This window comes from Microtus oregoni, unplaced genomic scaffold (assembly GCF_018167655.1).
Source record: "Microtus oregoni isolate MIOR12 unplaced genomic scaffold, Mior012 000038F_ref0000394, whole genome shotgun sequence".
Lineage (NCBI taxonomy): Eukaryota > Metazoa > Chordata > Mammalia > Rodentia > Cricetidae > Microtus > Microtus oregoni.
In genome coordinates, this window is record NW_024543097.1 from 12457546 (window position 1) to 12484563 (window position 27018).

The 27018-nt window shown below is 44.6% G+C and overlaps 1 protein-coding gene across 2 annotated transcripts in view; it reads right to left on the minus strand.

Annotated features, from left to right (window-relative positions):
• The window catches only part of Man2a1 (mannosidase alpha class 2A member 1), a 170133-nt gene extending 151122 nt beyond the window's left edge, over positions 1 to 19011 (minus strand). For both annotated transcript variants that reach the window (XM_041631797.1, XM_041631796.1), the window contains exon 1: positions 17920 to 19011. In XM_041631797.1, coding sequence (XP_041487731.1) covers positions 17920 to 18054 — 135 coding nt within the window. In that variant the 5' untranslated portion in view covers positions 18055 to 19011. The remainder of the gene's footprint in view (positions 1 to 17919) is intronic.
• Positions 19012 to 27018: the final 8007 nt, after the last annotated feature.

A 27018-nucleotide genomic window follows, 5' to 3' on the forward strand; every position in this document is an offset into this window, starting at 1 on the left:
AATAACAACTAAACCGAGAGAGTTGTTGAAGATTAGTTGATACATGCAAACAAATTTAAATAGTGTTTACTGAGGTAAATAGGAAAAATGCTTGCTCGAAAATGTCCATGCCCCAGTTCCAGATGCTAGAATATGGTAGGTATGTGGCGAAATGATGATGATAAAATTTAAGACGGTGAGATTATCCTAGATTATCCAGAGACGGCTCCTAAGAGCACAGGGTCCTCGAAAGAAAAAGAACAAGGCCCAAAAGAGAAACAGAGAACAGAAGAGTGTAGAATGATGTTCCTGCAAGATCCCAGTCTGGGAACAGACTGTTCAACTTCTAGAAGCTGGAGAAGACAAGAAACAGTCTTCTCCAGAGATGGAGAATACAATGCCATTCTGCAATGCCTGAGCTTCCACCCAGCCCCCCCCCCCACACACACACACTTCTAACCTCCAGAGTCTCCATGTTTGTTTGGTTACAGTTAGAGCAGCGCGCGACTACACCAGGTAACAACAGCGCTACGTGAGTAAACACTGAGAAAGCGTTCCACACTGGCGGTCAGTGGGAGCCGCTCTGCTTACGGTCCCAGCAGGACTGGAGAGACTCAGACCCCTTGCGGGAAAGGAGGGTAAGAGGGAACTGCAGCATCCATCCCCAGAGCACAGCTTGGTCAGACTGCCCACATTTGCCTCTGCTCGAGTCAGCCTTTATTAGTAAAGCTAATTTCCAGGGGGACTGGAGAGATAGATCAGCAGTTAAAAAGAGTGCTTACTCTTCATACACAGGACCTGGATCCAGTTCCCAGTTCCCACAAGCTGCCTCAGAACTGCCTAGAACTCCAGTTTCAGGAATCCATCGCGCTCCTCTGGCCTCTGCAGGTTCCTGCACACACGGTGCATATAAACTTACACAGGCACATACAACATACACATAAAAATAATAAATATTTATGCCAGGTGGTGATGGTACATGCCCTTAATCCCCACACTCAGGAAGCAGAGGCAGGCAGATCTCTGTGAGTTCGAGGCCAGCCTGCTCTACAACAGCTAGCCCCAGAACAAGCTCCAAAATTACAGAGAAACCCTGTCCCAGAAATCAATCAATCAATAAACAAATATTTTAATTAATTTCCAAGAAGAGAAACATCAATGTAGTCATCTTGAACACTGTTTTAAAGTTGAAAAATTTAAAATATATTCAAGTTACTCTGAACCTCTGAAGGGGCAAGTACATTTCAGAAGGGCTCTCAGCTTGCCCAAGAAAAGCCACGTGGCTTAGGCCAGGACAAGCGGAACAGCAAATGTAGCAGGAAGGAAATCAAATAATAAGAACAATAAAAGCAGATTGGTCTCCTGGTGTTTGACAGGGGCAACTGGGTCCATGACAGTGTCACTGAAGGAAAACGGGGTGCTGAAGTAGGAGAAAACAGAGGGGTAGTCCTGCAGCTACCGGGTGTACAGTGGTATCAGGGTGCATGCAAGTCTGGAGCTGAAAAGAGAAGTCAAGGATGGATACCTAAGCAGCCAATATAATCGAGGATTTCAAGCACCAAGAACAAGTGAGATCGCCTGGAGAGCACGCGCATGCCCGCTTTTTATCATGGGAAATGGCTTACAGGGAAGTTCTCACACATCCTCAATTAAGAACCCCTGCATTCGAGCTAAATATAGGCACCGGTGTCAAGGCTACTGAGCAGTATCTAGTCAGTATGCAGCCCTATCCCACCTATCCCGAAAAAACACTGCAAGTCAATCAACCCCAGGCACTTCACAGGGTTTACTAACAGGACAAGTAGCCCTTCAAAAGCCCGCTTGACCCCTGCTGACGCGGAGTGCTGAGGCCAAAGAGAGACCTGGCCTGTCTGGTCACAGTCAACAAGTCACAGACCACTGCTATATGGGTTTCCTAATGGAATGGGTTTCATTCCAGATCTGGAGCTTAATACACCTGGATTTCTTCCAGGAGCTGCGTGCGGTCATTAGTTCGTGCTGAGAAGTGACATCACCATATGACCAGAAAGAATATTCAATTATATACTGTCTTCCCAAAACTCAGTCATGACTCATAAATCTCCCACGTGCTCAAGTAAGACTGACAGAAGCCACTCAGATATAGGTAGAAGACAAAAGTGTCACGTGACTACAGAGGTTCCTGGCATGTCCTGGCTGGGTACTCTGGGACCTTGTGACTACACCTGGCAGCTGCTAGTCCCCAGGCAGGATCAGAACCCTGACCAGGAATGACACCACCTTATGACCACTCTACTAGTAAACAGAGGCTGGGGCTCCTGATGCTGGCACTTCCTGCAGGCACAGACCAGAGCGCTGTTCCCCATCTCCATCCCACCTCCTCCCTGCCAGTCACCAGAAGGATGTTCAGATGAAAACCAAGTGGCTTCACCTGCACACGCCCAGGAACGCTGCATGGAACCACCTCCCCTGCACTGAGGCAACATTTTAGGCACCAAGTTATATAAAATAACAGTTTTGTAAGACAGATCATCTTTTTCAAACAATTACTGAAGGAAGTTGAACAAATATCTGGACTATAAAATATTTTAATAAAATGCAGCTTTACCATTTAGAAATCCACTGAATAACTACAATTAAGTGGCACCATGCAAATTAACTATTGTCTAATGGAGTTCTTTAAGTCGCCACTTCCAAATCTCTTCCCCACCCTCCCTCTCCCCTCTCTGCTCCCCAAAACGTTTACGAACAAAATTACTGACATTTCTCTCACGACTTACTGTAGTAGCATTCCAACTGTATTTTAATAAATAAAGACAGCCTGAAGATCTGAGAGCAAAACAGCCCCATTGGTCAGCCTTACAGCCCAGGTTATGGTAACACACACCTTTAATCCCAGTAGCCACACTAGTTGCCATAGAAACTGGGTGGTGCATGCCTTTAATCCCAGCCCTAGAGAGGAATATAAAATGGGGAAAGACAGCTCTCAGGCACAGTCTCCTTCTGAGATTCCAGGAGGCAGAATTGACATTTCAGACTGAAGTCAAAACTGTGGCTGGCTGTGTTGCTTTTTGGATCTTAAGGTTGAACCCCAATTTCTGACCCTAAGCTTTTATTAATTGTCCTTCAACTTCCTTTTAATATTTTACATTCTTTTTTAAAGCTTTTCTTTAAAAAACTGTTTATTGTAGTCATTTATTGGGAGGACACACACGTGTCACAGCACAAGTGTAAAAGGCACAGGACAGCCTGCAGGAGCTGGGTCTCTGCTCCTATCATATAGGACTCAGCAAAGAAACACAGCTTTTCGGGCTTGGGAGCAAGCATCTTTAGCCACTGAGACAGCCAAGATACATTTTTATTCTTATACTTAGCATCTGATTATTAACTGAGATAATTTGTGAAAAGTGGATCTACTCCTCACCCAAGAAGCATGCTCTCTCACAGGGTCAACAGGGTACGCTTTAGGTGGCAACAGTGCCCAAACAGCACAGTTCTGTTGGTGGATAACACCCCATTAAGTATTCTGGTCTAATCTAGTCTCTGACTTCTATCTATGCCATCTGCCTATTTCTTTATCCACAAGGTAATTATGATGTGTATTTATACTCAACTCACTCTCCAAAGATGAAGGGTCTATACTGAATCTTAGAATCTGCTGGCAAGAGTTCTGTCAACATAGCAATTTTGAGAAAGCACAATTTCAATGTAAAAAGAGAATAAATGTCTGTAATGGTAAAAGCCAATCAACCCAAACAGTGTTGTTCTATTAAAATAAATACAACTGACATGCGTGAGATCACTTCTCATTCAGAAATGGTTTGGGAAAGCCTTTGAAAATGGGGTTGTTCAAGTAATACCACTTTTGGGTATATATTCAAAGGATGCTCAATCATGCCACAAGGACATGTGCTCAACTATGTGTATAGCAGCATTGTTTGTCATAGCCAGAACCTGGAAACAATCTAAATGCCCCTCGACCAAAGAATAAATAAGGAAAATGTAGTACATTTACACAATGGAGTACTACACAGTAGAAAAAAATGACGTCTTGAATTTTGCAGGAAAATGGATGGAGCTTGAAAACATTATTTTGAGTGAGGTAACCCAGACACAGACAATTATCACGTGTACTCACTCATAGGTGGTTTTAAAACATAAAGCAAAGAAAACCAGCCTACAAACCACAATCCCAGAGAACTAAGATAACAACACGGACACCAAGAGAGACTAACATAGATCTAAACTACATGAGAAGTAGAAAAAGACAAGATCTCCTGAGTAAATTGGGAGAATGGGAACCTTGTGGGAGGATTGAAGGGGGCAGGGGAGACGTAGGGAGGGGAGCAGAGAAAAATGTAGAGCTCAGTAAAAATCAATTAAAAAAACAAAATGAGGCTGTTATTAAGTGGATTATCAGTCTCCCCCACAATCTTATTTATAGGAATCCTTCCCCAATAGGTCCCTTCTAGCTGTTACTAACAGAGAACAGACATGTAGACAAGCTCCATCTCCAGTCACAGAAACTTCGAACTTCCTGAGCATCAAAGACTCTAAAGTGTCACAGCATCTCTCTTATTGTATAAACAACAAGCTGAACCAGCCACATGCAAAGCAAAAGCAGGCAGAACACAGTCCCGAATAGCATGGAGGAGCGTCGCTCCATAGTTAAGACCATGTACTGCTCACACAGAGGGGCCAAGTTCAGTTTCCAGCACCATGACTAACTCTCAACCACAACACTCCAGCTCCAGGGCATCTGATGCTCTCTTCCCCATCCTGCAAGCACCTGAACTCAAACATGCATACACACACACACACACACACACACACACACACACACGGGCACAAACATATATTTAATTAAAAATAAGATAAATCTTTTTTGAAAAGAATACAATAGTAACAAATTTCTAAGAGCGCCATGAGCTGTAAAAGACACGTTAAGGATATGAACTTCTTGAGTCTCATACTTTATTTTCAATAGTTACTAGTTAGATTTTCTTACCCTAAAAGTTCCCAGAAATGTTTTGCATTTCAAGTCTTGTAACTCTTTGTCCCTGCAAGTTTTCAAGAGATGGTCCTGGGCCAAAAGCAATTCGTAATTCTCCCACATGTGGGTCAGCCAAACCAGAGCAGCTCTGTCAGGCACAGTCTGTTTGGAGGGTGTTTTTAGCAAGATGACCGGCCTCCGGACCAACCCTGAGCTATCTAGCTGGAGTCACTGCCTTTTGAGTCTTTATGAATCTCTCTCTTCATCCTCATCTCTCCCAACCATACACACAAAACAGTCCGTGTTCTGCCTTACGACCTAGGGAAAATAACTTGGTCCCATCAAGGGTGATAAAGATGAGACAAGTCTTTGCGGGTCTCCTGTTGAGAAGCATCTCTGAAACGCTTCCTCCTGGCGTCATCTTTCCATAGGTATGTTCATCCATGTGCTGGTTTCTGACGAACCGAACGCAAGCCTCTTTGTTTTATTAACATCTGCTGCAGGATAATCTTCACGTGAGAAGTTCAGATCTTGGCTGTAAGCAATGTGCTTGGCTAGGGGCTCTCTTAACCAGGCCCAGGCCCAGGGTGAGGTCATTCTTCCTCAACTCTAATGACTCCCCAGTCGACGTCTCCTTCCTTGATCTCTCAGCCCACTTGGCTATTTCCATTAATGTGCACTCCATCATAAATAAAACTGAACTTGGCTTCCCAAACTAGCTTGTCTTTGCAAACAGTGTAACTTGTCTCCAATACCCCCAAAGGGCAAAGTCAAGGAAGAGCATGTGACTCAAACCACCCACCACTGCCGTTCACCCGTCCGCTACAAAGTCTTGGTGTTCCCCTGACAAAATGTCTGCACGTCTTTTCTCCTTTTTGACTGTAGCTGATTCGATACTGGAACAAAGATTTATAGCCTTATGTCTGTTACATTACCTCACGCAGATTCTCAGCTGCCTTCCTGTTTCTGAGTCTTCCTACACACTGCTACCAGAATAATCTAGATTGAATATTCTTTTCACTCCCTTCCAGGTCTAAAATTTTCTACAAAATGAATTCTCTAATAATGCTCTCAAGCAGCTGCCTAGCACACACAGTTAACTCTGAGAAGATTGCCACCGCCTGACTCCCAACTCTAGCCTGACTCCAGGCAATACACTATTGTATTACAAACTACTCTTTTGTTTTGTTTTGTTCCACGTTTCTGTTTTTGAGACAGGGCCTCTCTACGCAGCCCTGATGTCCAGGAACTCACAGTGTAGGCCAGGCTGACCTTGACCTCAGAGAATCTGCCTGCCTTTGACTCTGGAATCAAAGGTGTGCACCATGATGCTCCAAACTACCTTTTAAAGCACTGAAGGAGGTATCTAGACAAGGCATTCTCCTCAGTTCTTCTCAAACGCGCAAGTTCAGGACTGCGGGGCTAGCAAAGAGTTGTATTTCACACGAGCAAGGACCCTACTGCCTGCCAAGTCCAATTGCAAATGTTCAACTTCTTCCTCTTCTTGAGTCCAGCAAACTAGGCCATCATCCGAACATAGCTGTGTCTCCGAGTTCCCTTTGAAGTCTACTCCTTGAGAGATAAGACATGGGCATCTGCAGGCATGCCCAATCTACTGCCAGCAACCTTCCCAATCCCAGGACAACTAGACGATAAGTAAAGCACACCAACATTTGTAGATGTCTACGTCCACATGTCTACGTCATGTCACGATGTTGAAAGGCTCGAAACACCTAGAGCTCAGCTTTGGTCTTCACTCCTGGACCCCAGAATGTGCACCGTGTATCTCCACACCCTGGCGAAGTTTAGCATGTCTTAGATATTTGACATCTGCCCAATATCATCCTGATCACATTATCGCCTAATGAAAAAGTGAATGGCACTTAGCTATCTGCTTCCCATACAATAATTATATTTCCCAAAGTAACTTAAGAAGCACTTCTAGCCAGGTGATGGTGGCGCAGGCCTTTAATCCCAGCACTCGGGAGGCAGAGGCAGAGGCAGAGGCAGGTGGATCTCTGTGAGTTCAAGACCAGTCTGGTCTACAAAGCTAGTTCCAGGACAGGCTCCAAAGCCACAGAGAAACCCTGTCTCGAAAAACCAAAAAAAAAAAAAAAAGAAGAAGAAGAAGAAGCACTTTCTAGGTGAGAAGCATATCTAGTATACCTATCAAAATTTCTGTAATATCTATCATTCCACTAAGCTCATAAACCTATGCTTGTATCATAAACCTATGCTTGTAGCGGTGCATAAGAAAAGCCACTGAACCACAGTGTAGGACACAGCCATGTCCAGGTATGTATTGGTGATGACACTAAATGAACTAGCCTAAGGACTCTATCTACACTCAGATTTTATACCTATTTTTTTATGCGTGACTTATCTGGGATGCTGATGATTGCTAAAAAGAACGTTTTGCTCTGAAACAGCAAATTGTACAATTTTTCCCCCTAAGACAGACAATGATTATAAGGATGATTCAGTATTGGGCCTCCATCCTTGAGTGTTCCAGTCACCAGTTCCTATCCTCCAGAGAAAGTCACCACAAGGTCCATGAATTCCATGCCTCTAGCACAAAAGAACCCAGAGGTCTACCCCATCCGTATTAGACTGTCAACTGGTGGTGTCATTAGTTGAAGTCTTGCTAAAGCAGTCATACTGTTGAGATTCCGTGGGTGTAGTTTCCTTGTCATATCTAAAAGACACATTCTCTAACATATATCCGGGTCCTCTTCTCTCTCACACTTTCTTCTAGAATGTCCCCTGAGCCTTAGGTCTAGGCATTACTGTGCTGTGAATGTATCATCCCTATGCTCAGTTGTCCTCTGCGTTCTGACCAGCTGTGGCTTTCTGTAATGGTCACCATCTGCTGCAAAAAGAAGCTTCCTTGATGGATGGTGAGGGCTACAGGTATCTGTGGATGTAAGACATACATACAAACTACACCAAACAGACCCAGCAGATGTGACTTATATATTTACAAATACACACACACACACCAATAATAATTAAAGAAAAAGGGGCCATGGATTTGAGAGCAAGTTGGGGGCAGGGGAGGATTGAAGGGGGAAAAATGCTATATTTTAATTTAAAAATTGTTTTAAAAAAGAATGTAAACCTCCATTTTAACTTTTATTTAAGCATTTAACATAAACAAAGTGTATTTAAATCAAGCAAAAGATAATAACAGAAGACCTCAGAGAGAATGCTGCAAAGGATGCAGAAGCCCAAGTACCCACCCTAAAGGGTGGGATCGTCATGGGAATGGAGACAAAACAGTGCTTACCCTGGAGGAAATGTGGCAATCTGAGCCAACATTAACAGTGAACAACAACTTGAAAGGACAAAACTTCTTTCTTTTGATCCCATAAAACCTTAAGAGTCCAACTACTTTTAATAAAACAAGATGCAAGAGCCGGGCAGTGGTGGCGCACGCCTTTAATCCCAGCACTTGGGAGGCAGAGGCAGGCGGATCTCTGTGAGTTCGAGGCCAGCCTGGTCTAGAAGAGCTAGTTCCAGGACAGGAACCAAAAGCTACAGAGAAACCCTGTCTCGAAAATCAAAAAAAAAAAAAAAAAAAAAGATGCAAGAGACAGAATTTAATTATTTCCATTTCCACTGTCAGTAATATAAAAGGAAAATAAATTAGAAATAGACATGGAAAACAAAAGCTACAAGAAAGCCACAGCCCAGATGTGAAGAGATGAAAACAGCATGGTTTTTAACAGCTGGGATATAAGATATGAGAATCTGCTTGCCCAGATGCCAAATGGAACATATTGAAGAATGCAGTGTCACCCTACTTTCCCTATGAGGCCAAATCACCTGACAGAGTGAAACACACTATGCTACCAATATCTGCAATGTTCATTATGGTGAAACATTTTTACATACTTTGATAAATAAAAATCATACACACTTATCAGGTAGAACATGTTGTTTCAAAATGCCCGTGCATTTGAAACATTCAGTCAAGTTAACATATGTGTGTTAGTTCTCAAAATTAACACTTCTGTAATAAGAACCCTTGGAATCCACTCTTAGCAGTTTTGAAGACAACAATACATTGTTATTTTCCATGAATACCATATTATACAATAAATCTCTTAGGTTTATTTCTCTATTGGAAATTCTGCATCCTTTGTTTCTGGTTTTCTTTTTTTTTTTTTTTTTTTTTTTTTGGTTTTTCGAGACAGGGTTTCTCTGTGGTTTTGGAGCCTGTCCTGGAACTAGCAACCTTTGTAGCCAATAAAGAGCATGTAAGACATAAAGTCCTGAAATGAAATGCAAATGAGTTAAAGCTTGTGGGTAATAAGAAGACTCAAGGAACATGAAGAGTGAGAAGAAAAAGAAACAAGTAGACGGTGGTTGAAAAACACTATCCAGTAGGTGGAGAGTTGAGAGCTCATACCTAATGGTGATAGATTAGGAAAGCATGCAGAATTCTATCCTTCTAAGTTATTATGGATATCAAACAGAAGAATTAAGTAGCAAACTAACTCTTATAAAAGGGAGAGAAGAATCCCTAATCTTTTATGAAACAGTAGCTGAAGATGAAACAATGCTGTTTGTTATAGTACACGAGTGTATGTTAGATTTATAAAGAGAAACCTAGTGGAGTGAGGCCCCCACAAAAGGAGGACTGGGAACCACTGAGCTGCCCACAGAGAAGGAAGATTGCAGTTGTCAATGCACACTTCTCTGTGTTGATGCACACCTCTGTGTCGATGCATACCTCTCTATGGCAATGCACACCTCTCTGTGGCGATGCACACCTCTCTGTGGCAATGCACACTTCTCTGTGTCAATGTACACTCTACGGCAATGCACACCTCTCTGTGGCAATGAACACCTCTCTGTCGATGCACACCTGTGTCAATGCACACCTCTCTGTGGCAAAGCACACCTGTGTCAATGCACACCTCTCTGTGGCGATGCACACCTGTGTCGATGCACACCTCTCTGTGTTGATGCACACCTCTGCGGCGATGCACACCTGTGTCAATGCACACCTCTCTGTGGCGATGCACACCTCCCTACTTTGAGGGTTTTTCTCTTATTATTCCTATGTGTATCTATGCCTTCACAAAAGTATTTAAAACAGATCACTGTCAAGGCTGCCAATTCTGATCCAAGATGAAGTGGTTCACTAAAAAGACCACAGAATGAGATCTGGTTCAGGAACTGTTTGCTTTTTAGAACAAAAAATAAATAAATAATTGGTGTGGGAGGTCCTTTGTCTATGTGTTGCTTTTATTGGTTAATGAATAAAGAATCTGCTTTGAGCCTCTAACAGAGCAGGGCATAACCGAACTAGGTGGGGAAAACTAAACTGAATGCTGGGAGAAAGAAGGCGGAGTTAGGGAAAAGTCATGGAGCCACTGCCAGAGACAGACACACTCAAACCTTGCCTGTAGGCCATGAACCTCAAGGTAAAATATAAAATAATGGAGATGGGTTAATTCTAGATGTAAGAGCTAGTTAGCAACATGCTTACGTAATTGGCCAAGCAGTGATTTAATTAATACAGTTTCTGTGTGGTTATTTCAGGAGTCTTGGCAGCCAGGAAACAAGCAAGTGACCTCCTTACAACAAATAATGATGATGATAATCCTAGACCCGAAAACAAAGCCATCTGAAAATTCACAATACATACATTGAAAAGGGAAGAGAATAAAGAAAAAGAAAACAGACTTTAAAATGTCAACCATAGAAACGACTTAATGAGAGCATCACACCCATTTGGTTCAGATCAGGTGTGCTCTGACTTAAAGCTGGTGATCTGATCTCCAAAGATCCAACTAAGAACAAAGGTAGATGAAAGCTTTAAGAGTGATGTCACAGAAGGGCGAGTTATTCTTTCGTGAGCAGACCAGCAGTGTAGAGCCTAGGCAATCCTCCGGACCACGGAGAGCCATGTACCGTCCTGTATATGAAATAGTTTATGACAGATATCCACACTTGGGGTCTGCTTCAGCATTACCGACTAACCTAAATGTTCAGATTGGGCTCTGTACTCTGGCCATCCAGGACTTACAGCAGCAAGACGCAACAAAGTCATGCGTTCCCATCATGAAGGTATAAACTCATTTTGTTTGGTTCATGGTCCAAAACAAGCAGTCAAGTGAGAAAAGTTCAAGTTTTAGGGTCTGGTAGTACATGTAATCCTAGCTACTCTAAAGATCAAGACAGGAAGAACACACGTTCAAGGCCTACCTGTAGAGCCTGAACTCTACATAGAGAATTCTAAGCCAGGTTACATGATGTGGGAGGGTCTTCTGTTTTGTGTTGATTTCATTGGTTAATAAAGAAACTGCCTTGGCCATTTGATAGGCCAGCCCTTAGGTGGGTGGAGTAGACAGAACAGTATGCTGGGAGGAAGAGGGAAGTGAGGTAATAGCCATGTCTCTCCTCTCTGGGCAGACGGCATGGATCAAGACGGCATGGATCCAACCACCAGGTCAGACATGCTGAATCTTCCCCGGTAAGCCACCACCTCATGGTGCTACACAGATTATTAGAAATGGGTTGATCAAGATGTGAGAATTAGCCAAGAAGAGGCTAGATATAATGGGCCAGGTGGTGTTTAAAAGAATACAATTTGTGTGTTATTATTTCGGGTATAAAACTAGCCATGTGGAAGCCGGGCAAGACGAAAAGCAGGCCCGCAGCTCTTACTACAGTTACACAATGCATTAAGACCTTGTCTCAAAATAAAAAAAGTATAAAGACAAAAAGAAGGGAGATGGGAACATGGTTCAGTGGGAGAATACTTGCCTCGCGTGTATAAGGTCCCAGGTTCAAGTCCCAGTACACTAGTATATCAGTAAGTAAATAGTCAATTAATTAATTTTAAATCTCAGGTGATATACAGGAAGTAGTTAAGTGCATTATGCATGTCTATGCATTAACATGGATGGTCCCCAAGGATACCTGGAAATCTATGTAGCAAGTAGACAGACATAAGGTTCAAGACACAAATTTTGACCAGTGTTTATTTAATAGCCAGTTTATAAGAATGTTGCTTTCAGTGACTTTACTGCTTCAGCATACTGTTTGCCTCCAACAACAGAGAAGAACAGCTTAAACCCAGGATTGCCAAGTCCTTTCTGAGAAATGTCCAGTAAATATTTTAGGTTTTACGTTTTCTGCCCAGCCACTTCACTCGGCTAAGAGGGTTCACACACAACTAGCGACGGAGAGGCCATGAAATGAAAAGAACTACTCAGAAATGGAAAAGCCATTCTTAGCTGCCGCCCTACAAAAAGAGGCACTAGGTCAATCTGTTTCACCATCAGCTGCCTTGGGTGTGAGGACAACAGAAAAAGAAGACAGGGATTCACTAAGACCTTCCTTGTTTTCCTGCTCATCTCTCCAATCCTTCTTCAAAAATACCATTTGGAAGACAAACTGAAATGCACAGTGGGAAAGACTGTATTTCCCAGTTTCCTCCTCTGCTTTTCCCCATCCCAAGAGGGCACACAAAATGCAAGCACCAGAATCATCGGACTGAACAAGAAAACCGAGCTGAGAAAGTTTCAGACTCTCAAATAATGCTTGCGAATGATTTTATACCACCTTATCGCGGATCGATAGAGCTTGCTTTCCCATTCCAAAAGGCAAGGAGAATAAACCTGGACTGCTGCCAGCCTCCAATGAGCTTGGAACACCACCTAATCGCTATGACGTGCACAGAATGTTTTTATTTGAATGTATACATCCAACTGGTAAACACGAAGAAGGAAAGTTCTGTCTGTTAACCTTCTCCTTTTCCCTTTAATTTGTATATGAACATAACGTATCCTTATGTTTTCTGTAATATATTGCAATTTATAATCTTAGATATGTAACTGAATTTTAAGCACCCAGAAAGAAAGAACAGAGTAGGAGCATCTAAATATGCTATTTATCTTTCGGAGCCTTAGAACTAGACCTTTCAATCACTCCTCCCTAAAATGCAAAACGCCCAGAAAGTATACTGTGTATAAAAAACAAAAAAAAAGTGGCCTTTGTCCAGACCTCAGGCAAACTGGTTTTCAGAGGGGACAGTTTTTCCCCCACCAGTGGCTATTTATATCTAGCAGATGTCTGGGGACATTTGTTGATTGGTACAAATGGGGGACAAGAAAGGAGACAAGTGGCTGCTTGCAGTACCGCAGAGACAAGCCCCAACAGCAATTGCCAGACCCCAAAACGTATCAACAGCAAAAGGGTTAAAAACCCCCAGACTAAAGGTGCAGAAAGATAGTGTGTGCAGTTATAAACTCAAGTGCCTCAGTACTGGCCTTTTCCTTAGGAAACACTGTTAGATCCAGAAACTGAACACCGAAAGACTGATGGTGTCTACTATCTGTATAACAGGATGAACGATATTACCTTAAACACACACTCTCTCTCTAATACCCCGTTCTAGACTTACTCAACAGACAGAATGTATTCAAATCAAGTAGTTTATTTCTTCTGTTGTCCAACTCATAGCATCCCTCTCCACAGGTCTAGAGAAACACTATGAACAGCTGCTGCCACATCGGGAACAGGAGCCAGAATAGAGCACACTCTTCAGAAGTCAGAAACCACAGCTCACCTAACAGATGACTATAAGCCTTTGATTTTCTTATGGGGTTGTCTATGGAAATAGGGAAACAACAAGGGGAAACGAAACCTCTGAATGGAGAAAGCTGGAGACCAGAGGGGACCAGCAAGAATGGCCCCTTGGTCTTCTAGGTAAACACTTTAACATCACAAAAGCCAATAGCAAGCTCAGGGTAAAAAAAAAAAAAAAAAACACACAAAAGGGGTCAATTTCATCAATGTTCCCTCCATACTGCAGAAATCCCTTAAGGCTAATGAACGACTAACAGAACAATCCCTTTCCAATAAACAGAATCTTGACACCTGTTATCAAAGTACTTCCTCGGGTCTTGATTCAGGAACAATATACATGCAAATCAGTTTTTAAAATAAAGCCTTCAGATCAGATACAGCCAGGGCATCTGGTTCAGCTTTCCCTCAGAAGCCCATGCCTAAGTTCTGTGCTTGGCAGAGGACTCCTAGAAGACTACTGACCTCGGGACGGGATGGAAGGGACCCACCTCAGAGAAGATCCAGAAGACTACTGACCTCTGGAGAGGATGAAGGGGAACCTTAAGATTCTTAAAGTTCTTGAATTTCTAATCATGGTTGCCATCAAATCTCCACCCTTTCCCAAAAGTCCTAGATCTCGACTATAACAGCTCAGGAAACCAGAGAACCCCCGCTGTGCCCCCTACACAAACCCCAGCAGCAACAGCTATCGTCGCAAATACAGTGCCCAGGTGGTGGTGGGAGAGGACTGTCATAGATACATCACGCTTCAGACTACACGACTTATAGAAACCAGGAAACAGCAGCTACGACACGAAGGTCCTCATGCCTACTGCTGCAGATCCATTTTTATTAACATGTTCTCTGCTGCACTCAAACACTACTAGTGCGGTTTTGGTTGTGCGAGGGTGTTCGCTTCGATGCTGGTAAGGTCTACTGCTTAGGCTGGCCCAGGACATGCATCCATACTCCTGCCTCAGTTTCCCAAATGCTAAAAGATGCTAGTGGTGGAACACATTTAAATGGGCTTCTATATATACATCTAGTTTCCAGGATTTGCTTAAGGCATCAAATCCCTCCCATAGGGGCTTCCAGATCACATACTTTTTACGTTTTCATTTTCTCCCTTGACAAATGTTACCTGAGCCCAATGATCAAGTCTGGACTTCACCTGCACATTTTTCATCATTGTCTAACTTCCACAGGGATTTCAGAAGCTAACATTGGTCCCCATGTCTGATAATAAACTAGTTAAAGACAGTCGCTGTTACAGATCCTGATTCTCCTTGTTTGAATTCTCTAGATGCAATCATGAGACTGGTGCTTTTTCCTGGTGATCGCAGGAGCAACTAGGGAAACTGCCTGGTGGGGAGGCCAGCCCTTTCAAGGAGAGGTAACATTTCTCAATCTCTCATAGCTAGCCTTAGGTCCCACCAACCTCTCATTCAGATTGGAGGGGTTTTTTTTTGGGGGGGGGGGAAGGGTAACTAGCCTTTGGTTTTGCTTTTTGTTTCTTTTGTTTTTGTTTTATTCAGTTATTTTTATTGTTTAGCTGAGACAAAAAGAACCCCAAGAATATAGCCACCTGCAGCCACAGACTTAAAGAAACTCTTAACACTCAGGGAAAGACCTCTGGGTAGTTGCCCCAGAGGCAGGGGCGGGGGCGGAGCTGGGTTGGGGTGTGTAGGAGTGGGGGGTGCTAGGGTGGGGGCGCTGGGAGCGGAAGTGGGGCAGAGCTGAGGTGCTGTGGAGTACTCTATACCCAGGACTGATCAGGTGGCAGGAAACAAAACTGCAAGAGGGGAAAGAACAAAAGTCCAAAGGACTACAAACACAGATTGCTCTCAACCTGGGATGGTCTTAAAATGCTGTCTGCATACCAGATGAGAGGCACACCTTAATGAAGTTACCACATCAAGTGAAAGAAACTAGAATTGACGATATAACCTCTGGTGGCGTTGTTACAAGACACAAAACACACACACGCACACACACACACTGGCAAAATGGGGGCTACTTAAACTCAAGAATTCACCACCAAAACCTGTTCAAGAATCAGACTGCAACGCAGTTTTTGCTATGCCTGGTAGTGTTGTGCAATTAAAGTTAATGTATAGTTTAGATACAGAAAAAAAAAAATTAAAGAACGCACATGTTGGGTGCTCTGCTTCGTAATGGTTCTCGTTGTAATAATGTTTGGCTCTGAAGGAAGTTAGAAGACATTCTGGGAAAGCATAAACCCAAAGCGGCAAACGTGCCAGCAAAAAGACCACATTCATTATGCCTTCATAATAAAAGCTACTTTTCAGGGGCCGGGAGGTCATAAGCTAGACTGACACCACCAAGTTTGTTTCTGCAGGACACAAATCTGGCAACAAGCAGGCTAGAGGCTCCCACCAGGAGGCTCCCAGGAGGAAGATGGCTCTAGGGCTCTGAGCTGACACTCTTAAGAGCTGCCTGTTCCAGTCCCAGATTTTGTCTGTGTGACCTCGGCAAGGTAAAGTCTCAGCGCCTGCCTCCACTCCCTGTTCCCTCCACTGACTGAATGGTAGTTGGGGAAAATCAAGTTCATCATGTGACACACTCCCGTTAATGCCAAACACATGATTCTCAGGCTTCCAGGGAGGGTTTACAAAGTCTGTCCACTGGGAGATTCCGAGGCCCACCACTACTAAACCTTTCGAGTGAGGTCCAGATGAGAACCAGGCTACCACTCCCAAGCCCCCTCTCCCTGTCCAGAAAACACCCACTACAGACGCCTCTCTGGAAACCCACCTCCATGGCTCTAAGCAGAACTTCCACTTCTCAGTGAGCAGGGGCTCATATGAAAACGGGAGAACGGAGTGCTTAAGATTTCTCAGTGACTGAATGAGTCACTCACTGCTTTAGAAACAGAGGGAAATGTCAAGGTTGTCAGAGAACCCCCGTGCAGATGTTAGCATAAATCATGCTCAAGTGATCACCCAGCCAAAGCCAGAGGATGTTATTAAGACATCACTAAGTAAAAGGGTACCTGTTTTATATTTCCTGTAAAGGAGACAATTCTGAAAATGGGGTTAAGAGGATCACAGTAACTTTAACTCCGAAATTACAGAGAACTTGGAGCACAGCTCAGAACTCCTGGGCTCTGGCCACATGGATTTTCCTCTTGTCAAACTATTTACTTCAGCCTCGTCAACAAGCCTGGCGCAAACTCCACGTTCAAGATTTAAAGGCAGCCAATAGGGCTTGTAATATATTTTCTCTATCATACTACCACCTAGGGAGAGCAGAAGCTGTAAACATTTGGAAACATCTGTCTGCAGCCAGGTTTTCAATTCCACTCTTCTAAAAATTATTTCTCGTGTTCTGTACTAATGACAGAATCCCTAAGTCCTCGTTGTCAATTTCATAATACTTCAAATAGAGCATTACTTTAATTCCAGTTCCCACCAGGCCATTAACCCTAGCACAGCAGAAGGAACGGCAAGGATAGTTTTCAATCATTTCAACCGTGAAAGGAAAAAAAAAAATTAAACATCAGCCTCATTGGAATAGGTCATAGATTTTTCTAGTCGACTGGTTGTTAGCTTGTCAATATTTGAATTCTCTCAGAGTCCTCCACACCTCATCTGCTTTCACTGAAATGTGTGTGTTTCACCTGCAAAGAGCAGCTATAAAAGCCACTCGCAATCGCAGCGTGGGAACCTTCCAGACAAAACCCATTGCATCGATTTGCTTATTTTTAGTAACTTTTCCTGAAAGAACTGGGTGGGTCTTTTTTTCCCCCCTTTGCCAGTTTGATCACCCCGCACAGAACTGAGCGCCGCACAGCTTCCAGCAGGAGTATAACACGCGCTTCCCGGCTCTGCTCCAAATCAATCCGATGTTAACAGCTGAAGAATGACTAAAATCAACGCTACTATCCACCTCCAAAAGGGTTGCAACAGGAAATAAACTTTCTATGTCTTAAGAGGCAGTGAAGGGGGACGGGGGCAAAAAATCAGAAATCTGGTTTTTTTTAGGTGGGCTAGGTGCGCTACGCTTCCGGTGTGCACTGGGGCATCTGAGCAACCTCTGGCAGCTTTAATCCTGAGCTAGCCGAGGGGGCGACCCACAGACACACTCGTGCGGCGCCGGTTTTCCGCCAGCAGGTGCCCGAGGCCACTTCCACACGCCCGGGTGCGAATGCCGGAACAAGGCCACTTCTGGCGAGCGCCAGGCTGCCACTGAACGACACCCAGCACTTTGCGAACTCGGGGGTCCGAGCGCGGCACAGCCTGAGCTGGAGCAGGCTTTGCCGAGCCGTCGGGTGTGGCCTCACCCTGCCCTGGAGCCGAGCGTCGGCGAGAAGTGAGAGCCCCCAAGCTAGCCCTCTGGCCCTGCGCCCTACACCAGGTGCTTACCTGCGGGAAGGAGCCCTCCTGGCGCGGGCCCCGAGGGTAGTCCAAGTGACCCCTGTCCAGCATCAGGTAGAGTGAGAAAATTACGACGCAGAAGATCGCGCTGCCGAACACGGTGAACTGGCGACTTAACTTCATTTTTTTCCTCGATAGACTCGGGGCCAGGACACGGTCCTCACACGAAAGAGGCAGAGGACTGGCGACTCCAGCCGGCGATCGCCGAAGGCTCTCTGCTCCGGGCTGCACACCCTTCGCGCTCTACAGCGCGAGTCCCGGCCGCGCTCCGCACCTCGTTCCCGGAGCCACCACGCGCCCTCGGCCTAAGCCCTCCGCTGCCTTCCCCGGGGCTGGTCGTCCCTGCGAGGCGGACTCCTGAGCAGTCAGGAAAGGGTCCCCACAAAGTTGCTCTCCTGCTGGGGACAGAGACCCGGTAGGGCGCGCGGAGCCGGCAGAGGAGAGGTCGCTGCCCCGACTTCCTGCCACCACCGCCACGACTGAGTCGGCAGGAAAAGTTTTCTCGACAAGGACAGGCGTGTCCTCGGCGCCCAGAGAACGCGCGGGTTCCGCGGCTCCAGGGCCGAGCGTGCAGCGCTGGCAGTGAGGAGCGCGCGCGCCGAAGGAGGAACTGGACCAGGAGGCGCCGTGCCCCACAACTTAGCGCCGGGACACCCAGGCCCGCCCCCACCACACCGCCCCCGCGTCCCCGCCGGAGCCCCTTCCTGCCTCGGCTACTGCGGGGGCCCGGCCGGGGTGCACCCTGGGTTCCTGGGCGCTGCGATCTAGGACTTTCCTCGGGGTGTGTGTCCGTTCCCCGGCCTCTCCCCCCGCCGCCCCTACCTTCTCCCCTCCCGGGCCCGAGCTACACGCGGAGGGCGCAGGGGGCGGGCGGCGCCGGGAGGAGGCAAAGCAGAGCAAGGAGAGGACCGTCCCCGGAGAGGAGCCCGCTCCAGCTGCAGCCCTTAGCACCCCCTCCTTCCCGCCCCGAAAACGCGGAGATGGCGGCGGCGGTCACGAAAGGAAGAGCTGCTTCCCCAACGCCACTCGGCGCTCCGGGACCGCCCGCCACGAGCCTGAGGAGACGGTAGCGGCGGCGCGGCGGCCGCTGGGTCAATAGGCGCCCGTAGCCCTGGAGCTGGGCAGCCGGCTGGCCCCGCCCCCTCTCGACGCGCCGGGATGAGGGGGCGGGCCCCCTGGCGCCCAATCACAGCGCGCCGCCCGCCAGGCCCGCCCAGCGCCTGCCTCACTGGGCCCTGACAGTAGGAAGACCTCGAGAGGCTTCGGTGACTAGGGAGGCGGCTTGGCCGGAACCGGGGCCAGCAGTAGCCGGCGCTCCAAAGCGCCTGTGGGTCCTTGCCCAAATTCCATCCTCTGGTCGGGTCTTCTCTGCTGGAACACCCAGACCAGCCTTGGAAAGGTCGGTGAAGGGCTGCTGTCAGGAAAGGTAGACAAGAAATCTGAGAATCCTCTTTGGACTCATCTCTTCCTCCTTGGCTTTTGGCGACACCCTGGTGAAACCTGGGAGCCAAAGAGGCTGACGAAGCTTCATCCAGGCAGATGTAGACATCAGTCGACAAAAATCTAATGAGAGGGAGCAGAGAAGAGCTTGTGCCGACGGTTGAATTATAGCCTCTGGGATCCAAATACACCCTTTTCCCTGCACTGGGAAAATGAATCTGGGCCTTTGGAGTGGGTTTAGCTTCTCCTTCTGGGACATTTTGTCAGTAGAGGGTGCTGAAGAGACATTGCAGGAAATCAAGGAACTTGCTTCCTGGTTCTGGTATATCTGATAAGCAGTTTCTCCTAGCCTACCTGACTTTTTCAATTCCCAAACTCCTCGGTGGCCGGCAGGTTTTGTAATGGCGGAAGGCCTGAACAGCTTTCCTGACGGTCTAGCAACAACACAAAGCGAGTTCGGGGCGGGGAAGCAGTATCACAATGACCTCTGTTCTATCACCCATACTACAGTTGCCATGAGATCTCTATCTTAGCCTCTGGTTGGATGGGCAGGGCCATCTTGGGGGGGGGGCGCTTTATCAGCTCAAGAGGTAACTATAAGGTTTGCTCCCTGCAGCTGCTGCCTATATTCTTTCTGTGAATATAGTGAATCCCTCGTTGTTTAATTCTCTATTAGAGTTAAGAATTCGTTCTCTTAAGCCTTCAGTGTCCAGGAAGTAGTCCCAAGAGATTGACCTGCGAAGACAGGATTTAAAGGTCAAATTGCCTGACCAAAGGGAAATAGAATGGTAATTTGGGTCGTGAAGTGCGTCTCAGTTAATTAAGCAATCACCTGTGGTTGATTCTGATGAAATGCCAATGGAGCAAATACGTGGGGGACACGGTGATAGCTACATTTGACCTAGTGGCTACAACAGGGGGAGGCTTTGGAGGACTTCTGAATGCTTATAAAGAGAAAGGACAAACACGGGTCCATCAGTTCTCCTATGGTATTAGAATCAAAGAGATTCCATTAACAATCCTAAGAGGACCCCTCTCTTGTAGCAACGAGAATTACATGACTGATGATCAAATGTTTTATTTTGGTTTTGGAGCGGCTGACTTATTGTTAACTTCTGAATTCACAGACGTGACAAGTTTTTCCTCTTCTAAAAAGTGGATGGATTAATTGGTGAACGATAAAATCCTAAAGTTTGGAGTAAGTCAGACACATAAATCTAGCAGTCCAGCGCTGTATGTCCCACCCCTCCCCCAACACATACCTGAACATGCTACACTTCTCTCACCGGTGGAAGCAGTTGCCACTAAGTGGTTAGCACACTGAGGTTATTTTTTTGCTTGAAAACCTTGTCAGTTTGGACTGGAGAGATGGCTTAGTGGTTGGACCATTGGCCATTCTTCTAGAAGACCTGGGTTCTGCACTCACATGGCAGCTCACAACCATCTCTAACTCTCTAACCAGTTCCATATGGGAATTTGGCACCTTCTGTTCTATTTGGACACCAGGCATACATGTAGTACACAGACATACATATAGGCAAAATATCCATATAATAAAACAGTTAAAAAAGATAAAAAAAATCTTGTCATATTTAAGGTTCGGGGGATTGTACACTATTTTTCTAAAATACTCAACTTTCCTATGAAATCCACCAGAAGTGGTTGTCCTCATCTGAAGCATATTCTTTGACTTGGAATTTATATCTTTCTCAAAAAACTACTAGTCAACTTCTACACCACTATAATTGAGACAATAATCACATTTTTGCATGTAATCTTGTGAAGTAGAATAGAGCAATAGTTCACACATCAAAATAACTATAATTGTATCTAACATATGTTGGCAAAAATCTGGAAACCATATATAGAAATGGTTTCTAAGGGTTTGGGGGCCATAAAAGATAGAATGTAACACTAGATGCAGTCTGAGTTTATTGCTGCTCTGGGCTAGAAAGATAGCACTTGATGCTCTTACAGAGGACTCAGGTTGTGTTCCCAGCACTAGTATGACAACTCAGAACCCAATCTAACTCCAGTTCAGATGATCTGATGCTCTCTTTTGTCCTCCTTGGGCACTACATACATGTGGCACACAGGATCACATGCAAGTGAAACACCAAAATGCAGAAAATAAAAACAAATAAATATTTTTTAAGGCATTTAGCTCATGCAGTTAAAATTGATTTGACTAATGGGCAGTTTAGGAGATTGCGATACTAGAACTTCCTGGCGTGGTGTGGAAAAGGAAAGCCAATGCTTTAGAAAAAAACAGATATTGCATTGGATTTATCATATGCAACGTACAAACCCATCTCCCAGCTGTGCCTCATGCTGGGACACAGAAGGTACACCCTTCACTGAAGTGTTGAGAAAGACACTAAAAAAAATCTCTGAAGATTCTGCCCCTCTGGGCCAGGTATGACTACAGGCAATGGCACTGTTTAGCTGGCCTCTCTGGTTTACATGAAGATGGCAGGATTCCCAGAACAGCAGAAGCCGGGCAGCACTCAGCCAACAAAGTCAGAGTAGACCCCTTCATCTTTATAAGTGGCAGACTACCTGGGCCCAGAGATGTCTGCAGAGCATAGCGCATAGGCAGCCTAAGTAGAAAATTCTTTCTGTTTTTAAAACATGAAGCTCTAGACCAGTTAGCCAAACTCTGACTTGAGTTGCAACTGTAGAGAGGCACAACCTTTCACATTTCAGACCTAAATCAACTCACAGGCCTGGGTCATTTGATTGCCTTTATAGGAAAGACCTTATGCTGTATCTACAATGTACAAACAAAAAAGGCACACTGCTTTGCAGGAGGAGGAGAAGCTGTTTATTTACATTTGGGATTGCTTATTGCCAAATTTCAAATGTAATCATAAGGTTGGAGCCCTAATCCAATCCAACTGAGGTCCTTCCTTGTAAGAAAGAAACATACTATGACATACATGATGCACACCATGACCGTCTGATAACACAGTGAAAAGGTGGCTGGTTCTAAGCCATGAAAGACAACCCAGTCCTGCTGAAACTTTGGTTTGGGGCTGCTGGCCTGGAGACTGTGAGAAAATGAACTTCTGTTATTTGTGGCACCCTATCTCATGGTGACAGACTAAGTGTGCATACACTGTACAGAAAACAGCCATCCACCTGGCACAGGTTATATTTTTTTTAAAAAAATCATACAATAGGAAAATAAAACAATTGTGGAACATTTTTTGCATAGAAGACATATCAATGGCTCACAGCTATATAAAAAGTTTTCAGCATTGATCATCAGATACTTACGTACTAAAATCACAACACATATCACTTTACACCTGTTATAATGGTTTTGGAAACAAGTAAAATAATGCTATTGAGGGTATTCTATAATGGGGGGGGCCCTTGTAAATTGTCAGAGGGATGGGAAACAGTTATCACAATAAAAACAATTTGAGGTATAATTTCAAATAGCACTGTACAAATTGGTACAGGTTATGGAAAACAGTATGAAAGTTTCCTGCAATCTGAAAACAGAACTTCACTACAGCCCAGCAATACCACTACTAGGTGTGTGTGTGTGTGTGTGTGTGTGTGTGTGTGTGTATGTGTATAACTTACAGTCTACAAGCAGCTTGTTTTTTCTAGAAAATTAATTTTTATCATATCGATTGTGATTTACTCCACTAAGACCTTTCACTGTAGTGTCTTGGCCATTGGGAATAATGCTTCAGCAACATAGGACAGCAAATGATACCTGCTACAATACATGTCTACTCAGGCTGGAGACGTGATCATCAGTAAATCGCTTACTGCGCAAACATGAAGACCAGAGATTTAAATCCCCAGGACCCAAATAAAGCTGGACAATGTAGATTGCATCTGTAATTCCAGACCTCTTTTAGCAAGATGGGAGGTGGAAACAGGAGACTCCCTGGTCTCATTAGCCAGCTAGTCCAGTATGTAGAGCACAGTGGTGAACAAGAGACGCTGTCTCAAACAAGGTTCGAGTGTCAACCCGTACTCAAGGTTGTCCGCCACCTCAAAAGGTTAAGTTTTTTAGATACTGCTTCACATCTGTTCAAGTTGTGTCTTAGTAATGAGGACAATAATATTTTAATATGTGAGTTGCTGTCTCCTAGCATTGGTAATAACTATTCTACTGAGGGAAGTAATACTTCATAGAGACATTCTCTCTTATGCTCACTGAACTTTTAAAAACTTTATAGTTATGATTGTAGAACACTAAAAGGCATAGAAGGGGTGGCTCTCCTGGATGTTGGGACAGTCTGTCTTTCAAATGGTCTAAGCATTCTTAGCTATTCTTCCTGGATATGCGGAGAATGCAAACCCTGGCCACTTTTCAAGTAGGGCCACTGCTCAGGGCTGCCTTTGTCAAAAACAACCAGATAACCAAATTGTATCTCCTCCCAAAAAGCCAATTTGCTTACCACATACCACAGAAATAGGAAATGCCCTAATTCATTATTCCTCAACTTTGACACAAACCTGCTATACATGTGGCTTCCTCCTGAACCCCTCACCTTAGACACAGCAGGGCTCCAAGGACATGGGGAACCAGCACCAGCTAAGACATACAACTCGGACAAGTCTCTATCTCATAGTTTCTTCCAGGATCTATAAAGCAGTAACTGACCACAGCTCCTTCCTGAGTCTCAAAACCACCCACCTACCTAAGATGGTGCTGATGCTATGCCATGTTCTCTATCTGCCTGTGCTTCCTCCCCATCGCAGAAACGTGGGGAAGGCGTGAGTTAGGAAGTATAACAAGCCACTGAAGGGGCAGCAGAAGGATAAAGAAGCTGGAGGATGACCACCCTGTCTTCAGAATTCTTCCCATTACTGACTGAGTTGGTTTGCATCTCTCTTTCCCAGTTGGTTACAAGCTCCTGGGATATGGTTTGCCTCAATGGGCAGAATAGTGTCTATCAATAGTGAGACTTAATAAGCACCTTCTGAATTAATTGACTGGTCCTGAGGCACCAATGAGAGTGAACTTACTAGTGCTAGGAAAGAGGTAGTTGCCTTGGCTTATATAAAGGTCTGTTTGCTAGTCTACATTCAAAATTGTTCTTTGAATTGGAGAGAGATGGCTTGTTGGTTAAGGTCACTGGCTGCTCTTCCAGGGGTCCCCCACATGGCAGCTAGCAACAGTCTATAACTTCAGTTCTAGGGGATCCAGAATCCTCTTCTGACCAATGTGGGCACTTGGCATGCATGCACGTGGTACACAGACATACGTGCAGGAAAAACTCCCCCACACACATAATATAAAAATAAAATTTAAAAAGATATTCTTAGCTTTATGAATTAGCACATTTTCCCCCAAAGTACTTTCTTCAAAGCCCATTAAAGAGGATTCCTGAAAAGAAAATTTGCTAATCTTAATCATTACAGGGAGCCAATATTTTGATATAAAGAAATAAAGCAAATAAGTCTATGCTGGGTGTTTAACGTTTCCTTGATTAGCTTTTATAATACTGCCACTTTAGTGTGCTGGTACCTATTTCATCTATAATGAAACTTAGATGCAGAAAGATTAACATGGTTTAAAGTACATAACTACTAAATGCACACTTGGTTCTTCTGATTTCAAAACTTTTCTGTTTCCTCCAGCATGCTATAGAATCAAAGATACTACCCCAACATTTGGGAGGCAGAGGCAGGTGGCTCTCTGAGTTCAAGGTTAGCCTGGTCTAAAGAGTGAGTTCCAGGGTAGACCAGGCTAGCCAATGCTACACAGGAAAAACCTGTCTCAATAAAATAAAATAAAATAAAATTGCATGCAATCATCTTGGGTAGATTGGGTAGATTTTGCATGGCTACTCTTGGGACTGTGCTATCCTGATTCAGTGTGAAGTGCTATAAACATGTCTAGGTGCTTTAAGCTATTTAAAAGGGGACACTTACAAAATCTGGGTCCACACCGCCGAGGAAGGATTCAGACAAGCCTAAAGAATGATGGCCAGAACAATGCGGAGCTGGCCCGTCAGCACAGCTAATAGCTCTAGCACAAGGTCAGAGCTCTGTGGGTAGGTGTGTCGAAACACGACTGCTGTCCTCCACCTCTACTTACTGTTCCTTGGGGTCTGAGTAATGAATTAGGAAAGCCAGTGCAAAAGGGGAGTCACTGACAGGTCAGAATGATGCTCATCCCTCTTCTTTCTAAATCTATCGTGGGTATAGCCAATGGACAAACACAATCCAGATCTACAGCTCGAGGTACAAAGAAGTCTAGTAGTCTCTGCAGTGTGCAAGCAATAGGGCAGGGAGGGGAGGCACATGGAAGGAGCCAGCCTGCAGCACTTGTCATAGCCAGCATTAGTAGGAAAAGCTGCTTCTACAGAGTGGATGGAGTAAGTATTCCAACACCATCTCTGCCCAGGAAGACCTGTAATACACAATGTGTGATAAGTTACTCAAACTCCAAACTCCTGGCATCCAAATCTTTATGACTATGATTTACTCGGAGGAAGATGTCTTCTATTCACATGATAATTAAGGCCAACAGTGTATCTAAATATGTACACATCAGAGACAAAGCGATTTGTGGCGCAGGCTGGTCACTGTCATTTCCAAGAGCCCTCTGCTTGCTGTCACTGTGGTTGGCATGATGTGAAGATCAGGCTTACTTCCAGCCGCCCTAAGCTGTTTTCTCTGGATTCTCTCTGGCTCTGATTTCTCCTCTGCCACACTCAACAAGGAAAGGCTTAGTAACTGAGTATCCTAAAGCTTCAAAGACAGCACATCCAACCTCGAGGGGAGAAAACTTTGCCCTAGGTTTCAGAAAGAGTGGATAGGAAGCCAAGCTCAGGTTTCCTGTCAAAGCCTTTTTTCATCACAACAGAAGCAAGCTTGAGATTGCGATCTGTCTAGATACCAAATGGTGATGGTAAGTGTGTGTGTGAGCATGCATGCATGCGTGCTAGCGTGCGTGCATACGTGTGTGTGTGTGTGTGTGTGTGTGTGTGTGTGTGTGTTCCAATTTATATCAAGTTCAATAACAGGCAAAAACTCAGCTATCTCTTTAAGGAAGTATTCTAGTATGCAAATTATGAAACAAAGCAATAGCACTCAGCAAGAAAATAATGGCAGAGAGAAAGGGGATGTGGGGGTTTCAAAGTGAGGACAAGTTCCCAGGAAACCCCATTTTATAAAATGTTTTCACATAATTTTTGAAATCAAATACAACTGGCTTTTTGCCTTTGATAATTTTGGGGCCAGGCCAAGTTCTTCCCATGGATTCTTTCCTTGACTCTACCAAGAACATTCAGAGAGGGGAAGTGTTGTTAGCTCTCTTAGTAGACGGGAAACTGAGGCACACCTTCCTCTAGTCTTTCTGTATCCATGCTGCTTCATGGCAGAAGTGGCGTGTTATGTCTAATGACAACATTGTTCTGCTTCACTAGCCAGAAAAGAATTATGAATAAATTATGGAACACTATTTTTTATTACTATTTTATAATCAGAAAGGTTAAGAAAAACAGGATGAAAAATTATACACACAGACACATTATACAAACTAAGATTGTATCTGTTACTAATATACATGTGTAAAATAAGAGACAGAACATAGGATACTGATGAGGTAAGGTGATGGAAATATTTGTGCTTTCCCCTTTTCTCTGTTTCTAAGATTTCTCATAAAGCAAT